The 6,580-nt window shown below is 38.4% G+C and overlaps 1 protein-coding gene across 2 annotated transcripts; it reads right to left on the reverse strand.

Annotated features, from left to right (window-relative positions):
* Positions 1 to 1,122: 1,122 nt before the first annotated feature.
* On the reverse strand, positions 1,123 to 6,111 carry LOC123405016 (MADS-box transcription factor 23-like). 2 transcript variants are annotated; one of them, XM_045098892.1, is made up of 8 exons: positions 5,754 to 6,111; positions 3,570 to 3,645; positions 2,321 to 2,382; positions 2,050 to 2,149; positions 1,943 to 1,984; positions 1,763 to 1,846; positions 1,467 to 1,621; positions 1,123 to 1,362 (listed from the first exon to the last, which is right to left on the reverse strand). In XM_045098892.1, the coding sequence occupies exons 1-8, from the start codon at positions 5,939 to 5,941 to the stop codon at positions 1,356 to 1,358; spliced, it is 714 nt and encodes a 237-aa protein (XP_044954827.1). In that variant the 5' UTR covers positions 5,942 to 6,111; the 3' UTR covers positions 1,123 to 1,355. The 2 variants fall into 2 exon arrangements, with proteins under 2 accessions (XP_044954827.1, XP_044954831.1); XM_045098896.1 differs by lacking the exons at positions 1,763 to 1,846; positions 1,943 to 1,984.
* Between the last annotated feature and the right edge of the window lie 469 nt (positions 6,112 to 6,580).

Below are 6,580 nucleotides of genomic sequence, written 5' to 3' on the forward strand. Positions count from 1 at the left end.
CAAACTTTAATATAAATTTTCATAAAGTTTTTTTAAACTCTAATAAGAATCAACTAAAAAGAATCAACAAAAAATAAAACTTACGCAATTAAACTTATATAATATTTATGCAACTAAAATTATATAACTAAAGATAACAAAATGGAAAAAAAATTGAAAACATAAAAAATGTCAAAAAATAAAATAAATACCACATACTAGACCATCACGGCCTGCATACGACTAGAAACCTACACCATAGTTGGGCCAGGATGCAAGCCCGTGAAAGGCCCAATAGGCCCACAGGCAGATAGAGTTGGTTTAGATCCGTAGGCCTGCATATGAGAGGAGCTCGAGAGGGTTGGCGTCACCACGCCTATAAACCACTCTCGGCTCCTCTCAGCTAACGAGGTGGGACTAAACTCCCACCACCCCGCGCTAGCACCAGGAAAAGCAATGTAGTCCCGGTTGACGGCTCCAAACGGGACTAAAGCCCCCCCCCGTCCCCCGTCCGTTTAGTCCCCGTTGGAGCCATCAACCGGGACTAAAGCCCTTTGCTTTCCGTCCTTTCGGATGCTGAAAAGGAGCTTTAACCCTGGTTGGTGGCTAAAACCGGTCGTCTGGACAAACCGTGTAATTTGCGGTCCACATGTCATCACACGTCGACCTCAGATAAACCACTTGGGCAATGACAGCCACATGAGTGAACGATCCTTTGGTCACAAAAAATACTGGTTCTGTGTGCGGTGAGGTTTTTCAACTGTTTGTGATGTGCAGTCCTCTAAATCTCTAAGAGCGGTGCGTGAACCTTTGTCCATGGCAATCATGAAAAATTGAAGACGTGTCATTGTGTTGATTTTCTTTAGTTCTTTCCGATGCTAATCATGGTCTCAATATCGTGGAAGGTTTGCAAGCCAATGGAATCTAACAACTGACCTTTTGTTGACGAACAGCTTTTTAATGGTTGTGTTCGTACATTTTGCCATATTACTATCGTTGTACGGTGTTGTAATTTTCTGAAGAAAAACGTACTCAAGCAAACCCAAACAGGTTTGCATTTTGTAGACCTAACACGGCGTGCTGGGTATGAATGCATGTCAAAAGTGTTATAGATTCTGGATTCAGTAATCATATTCTTGTTCCTTTGCCAGCCACACAAATTATAATATTTTCACAACAAGAAAAATAAAATACGTGGAGGAAGTTGCAAATTTCACAATCAAATTTGGTATGTACAATTCAAGGGTAGACGTATTGGAAACAACAACCAGCATTTGATTTAGAACATAACTGGAACATCAATCCTCGGCCGATCATCTCCCAAACCTTTTAGTAGAAACTTCAGGCCTCTTATTTGTGCATCAGTCTGCTGGTAGTTAAAGACTGTTGCATATAGGAGAGGTTGCTCTCTGTGTTAGCTCATGTGTTTACTTTGTCTTAAAGTTTCATAGGTAAAGACAAAAGAAAGAACATAAATTTCACCATACCCTAGTGTTGGTGATTCTGGTTCCTCATCCCTTTCGGCATGATGCGGTTGGCTGAGCTCCAAACGAATTGAAGTTGCACCATCTCGAGCAGCAATGCTGGACTGGCTAGAAGAACTAGTAATCGCCCGGCTATTTGCTTCTGGCTGCCCATTTAGCTGAAAAATTGAATTGGACATGCATGAAAACTTTACAGACGTGGAACATATCTTTGTGAAATATCTATGGAGTTCTCCTATATATCCCTTTATTTTATTTTCTTTTATTTTTACGTTGGTAGTACTCTTATACCTACGCACCTTGTTTTGCAAATATATATTCTCCTGGTGAATTATGTTTAGTTTCTTGTGCAGGTCAACATTTTCTTGGTGTACGAGGTTTCCCTGCAGTTAAAACAGGCTAGCCTAATTAGATATAAAATGGGCCACCATCTGTGATGTGGTGGTAGTAGTGTTGTAATGATGAAATCACAAATTAACCTTTTTATTGAACTCTTCAATTTCATCAATCATAAGTTGGTCCTGGAAAGAGCTATATGGTTAGTGGTAAAACAAAGATGCGCGATCATAGGAACATTAAGCATTACCTTTGCTAGCCGAATGTTATGCAGGCTCGTTTCCAGTTGCTCCTGTAAACCCCTCAAGTTTTCCAAACTTAAGCCAGATAAATGTTGTCCCAACAACTGCCTGTAGTGGTTTAGCAGTTTAGGGCTATTATCATAGTTATCTGAGTATGGATATTATGCCTATTAAGGATTTCAGTTTATACTATTTCAAATTACTGCACATGCAAAATCAGTAGCCATTTCATTCAAAATTAATTTCACTACATCACTCACATAAATTTACTTGTCATACCTATGATTTTCTTGCAAGTTATGTAGTTGCTGCCTCACACGTTCTGCCTCTGCTTGCCAAAACTATAAATGGACAGTCACATAAATATATCAATTAGAATAATGTATTTATGCTGTATAGTTTAAAATAAAACAACCAAACGGATACAAACTATATTGTAGTGGGTTTGTCCAACTATAGGTAAAATAATGACATAGCTATTCATTAGAATTGCAAAAGCAACATGAACCAATCTTTAAAATGTGCATATATATGTATCACTAACTGATCAAGTGGATGCCTTATATATCATTAACACATTATTATCCTTTGTCTAAGATGTTGGTAATCCTATCTCCTTCAATTTTGGAATAGGGAAGATCTATCCATTTTTTTTCATCCTAGCTTGCCATCTCACTACAATGAAAATCTAAGGCACTTAGAAGTGAACACCACTAAATATGGCTAAACCAACATATATAACAATCATGGCGTATACAAAGGACAGTGCAGTGTAGAGCAACGCGTGAGATGCTATCAGTTTTATGTATAATTTGTTGTGTGTCCCACTTTAATCATAAAACCTATAGCGTTCCTTTGCTCAATGATCGAGCCCATATAGGTAGCTTCCCACAACACCCCTGCACCAACCATCGCATAGCTTACAAAACAGCCTTTCGCAACAAGAGCATCACTTCCATTAACTCCGATGTGCCCTAACATCTACAATGTTCTAGTTTGCAAATGAAAATTAGTTTTGTCATGTTAATTCAAATTTGCAATCCATGAAATCCGAATTCTACTGGTACTATAAACTCATTAGCTGGAAGTGCACTTTGCAATGAAAACTAATACTACGCATTATATGAGTGCATCAAAACAATAAAAGAAATTAATTATTGGTTATTGTGAAACAATATTATAACAAAGTAGTCTGAAATTAGTCTAGCAACCTTTGGCAGTGGTGCGTTACTGCTGGCGCCCAGGACAATGTGTCGGCAATGGATAATCAAATTAAGGCAAGACATCAAGTATAAGGTAAAGCGGTTGAGGGCCCATTCTATCATGATACTTGGTGTCAATTTTCATCTTTGTTGCCATATGAGAAGGTATATTTTTAATTTTAGGGTCGCATAATTGGATAACTATGCCATGCATGGCATCTGCATGGCATGAAGGTGCAATAGTAGAGGTATATGAAGGACAAACTCAATAAACATTGAAGTAGATGTAAACAACAAATAAGAGATATACTAATCAAAAGTCATACCTTAGCTTCTGCGCTTGCACTCATGAATTGTTGACCCTCCTTAACGTGCTGGTATCTTTCAATTAGTGATTTCATCCTGTAAACAAGAGATAACATATTATAATATTCAAGAAAAACTAATTCTCTTATCTTAAAAATGAGGAAGATATAATTATGCACACTTGGTGAAGTTTTTTTTGTCGAAGAGAGGTACACCTGTGCCAGTGCATGCTGAAATGATTCCGCGGCCATACTTTTTGTGTGGTAATACAATGTAAATGAGACACAGTTTCGAATGGGTGTTTTGGCATAGTGTGTGCATGCATTATTTTTCTAAAATCAAAGGGTAGTATTTTGATATGTTTTCCACAAAAAATGTTCTTTTCATATTATCAACCTAAATATTAGTATTGAACATGTTTATGTATTTGTATCTTACATTTGAACACTAATTAACAGAGTACATACAAGAAGGTGTCTTTATTTTGACGGAACCATGCAGGAGGGTGTTAATAGTTGGAAACATCCAATAAAAAATGAAGGATGTATGAATTAGTGTCTTGAGTTTTCTTGTCTAATCATCCCTATATAAAAAGGCAGTCATAAGTACTCGTCAATCTCTTGTAAAAATGCACATGTCAATGTTATTTGGGGATAAAATGGAGGAAAGGTTGGAGGTTAAGAATTTTTGAGAGCATAAAATAACCACAAAGGTATTTCATAAAGTTAGTAGCGGAAACAAGTTGGACAGAGAAAATAATAGTATGTAGATTAATAGAGTTTGAGCTGCAAATAGAAAATCTAATTATGTGTTGTTTACTTTTTAAGGTAAGGATTAAAATATACTTCAAAGAAGATAACATGATGTAGTTAATTACTGTATGGGCGCACACACACTATGAAGTTGAAGTGTGTAAAATACAATGTTTTCTTCAATATGTGATTCTTTGGTTCCCAAATGAATGAGAACTTCTAAATGCAATAGCAAATAACACTGTGAGACCACAAGCTTAACCAAGGTTACACATATCAACAAATACGACCAGACCTGCTCATATTTCATACAAGTGAGGCAAGCGAAATTCCATCTCATCCTTTTACTATGGTGACATCTCTCGATCGTCAATATAGAGAAAGGAGACGAGTGGACTTCGCTATCCTCTGCGAAGTAGGAAAGTAAAATATTGCCAAAAAAACTAATTAGTAGCAGTAAGGTAGTAACATAGTTGAAATAAAGAAAAATACGGATAAAAAATTTAGGATACAAAAAAAGCATTAAGTCTTTTGAATTCCTCTTCTCTCATTGAAAATCAACATTTGGATGGAATGAAGAAATGTGTTTAATTTGGCTTGATACATTTTTTTAGGAGCCTCAAACCGTAGAACAATATGTTCTATGCCATTTTTTATAAATTAACATAAAATACAAAGACATATCCAAGGGTCTAAAATTTTAACCAATTCCGGTCTAGGTATTCCCCCCGTCTCGGTTTATAAGTCATCTTACGAAAACCAAATAATTCTAAAATACTTAGACACGATGCATCAACTTTCACCTTGCTTCTTGTTTTTTGACATGAATAAAGGAATCAACCAATGAGAAACGTGGGGCCTGTATGTTTTTAATGACTTGATGCTAACTAACACGACATGCAGTGGCCAATTCATTGCATGTAATAATATTAATTAGCAAATTAATATTAATTTTTCTCATTTCCTCTTCGTCTTGGTTGCGGTGCACAACCTAAGATGATTTATAAACCGAGACGGATGGAGTATGATATTACAGATTATTGCCTATCCAGCTTGTGAATCTTTGTGAATGTTTCTCTTTGATCTTCTTGAATCTAAGAAGCTCGAAACATTGGCTGATGGAGACCTAAATTAATATGGATTAATATTTAACTATCAGTCTAAGGGGCACGTCCGTGCTCTTTAGCAAGATTTGCCTCCCCGATTCTAGATTTGGGCAAACAAAACATCCTCAGATAAAAGGAGAGAAAGGCAGTGGGTATTTGGAAGACACATCCAACCCGATACAGGTCATTACACCCGTCAGTAGAAAAGGTGGAAATTAACTAGGAGGCGATACATAGATCAATAGACCATATATATGAACTAAAACAGCCATACATCTAGCTGATTAGCCTGCAAAGTACTGAACGTATAGATAGATAGATAGATAGACAGATAGATGTAGCATACCCGGAGTTGGAGTTGGAGTAGTCGTAGAGGCGTCCTGTATTGGAGAAGAGGAGCACCCCTACCTCGGCATCACAGAGCACGCCCAGCTCCCTGGCTTTCTTGAACAGCCCACCCTTCCTCTTGGAGAAGGTCACCTGCCGGCTTGTGGTATTTTCGATCTTCTCCATCACCGTCTTTCCCCGGACCATCACGTACGCCCGGAGATTCAGACGGTTAACTAAGCACAGATCGAGCAACCACGGGGGTCGGCTATCCAGAGATATTTACTACCAGAGACACACACAGAGAGAGAGAGAGAGAGGAGAACAATGTATGAGGAGTTGGTCACCTGCGTTTGGTTTGCAAAGAAGCACTGCTATACTATGCTAGTACAGGTACTTGTACCCCACTATGCCCCACGTCTCGTCATCCCAGCGAATCGTGAAATGACACGTCGGGTCATGCACGGACCAAGGGCCATATATGGTGCATGTGATCCTGGAATATTGTATGAAGCCTACACTTTCGTGGTTCAATTTCGTGAGAAAGGCCAGGCAAAGTTCGGTATGGACCAGCGCTTTTTCCCCTGCTTTGGATCTTCGTGCAACAACTTTGGACTTTGGTTGCGGAGGACATATCTGGTGCAGTTCACATCTGATACCAGCGCGATCGATCCTGGAGAAAATGTCCACTACTGCTAGCTGTACGGCGGCATATCATCCACTCATGTAAATTGTTTCATTTTTCTCCGTACATAGATAAGTGCCGGCGATGATCCGTACGGAGACAGACTTGTAATTAACAACTAGCTGGTCCCTTCAACCAACCGCTTGCCTTTCGTTTGCCGT

The sequence above is a fragment of the Hordeum vulgare genome, chromosome 1H (assembly GCF_904849725.1).
Source record: "Hordeum vulgare subsp. vulgare chromosome 1H, MorexV3_pseudomolecules_assembly, whole genome shotgun sequence".
Lineage (NCBI taxonomy): Eukaryota > Viridiplantae > Streptophyta > Magnoliopsida > Poales > Poaceae > Hordeum > Hordeum vulgare.

Excerpts from the sequence above, each read along its gene's own strand:
- LOC123405016 (XM_045098892.1), bottom strand. The coding sequence starts at position 5,941 with ATGGTCCGGGGAAAGACGGTGATGGAGAAGATCGAAAATACCACAAGC. Across the intron at positions 3,646-5,753 it reads TACTCCAACTCCAACTCCGG|GATGAAATCACTAATTGAAA; the intron begins GTATGCTACATC and ends TCTTGTTTACAG. Across the intron at positions 2,383-3,569 it reads GTGCAAGCGCAGAAGCTAAG|TTTTGGCAAGCAGAGGCAGA; the intron begins GTATGACTTTTG and ends GTCCATTTATAG.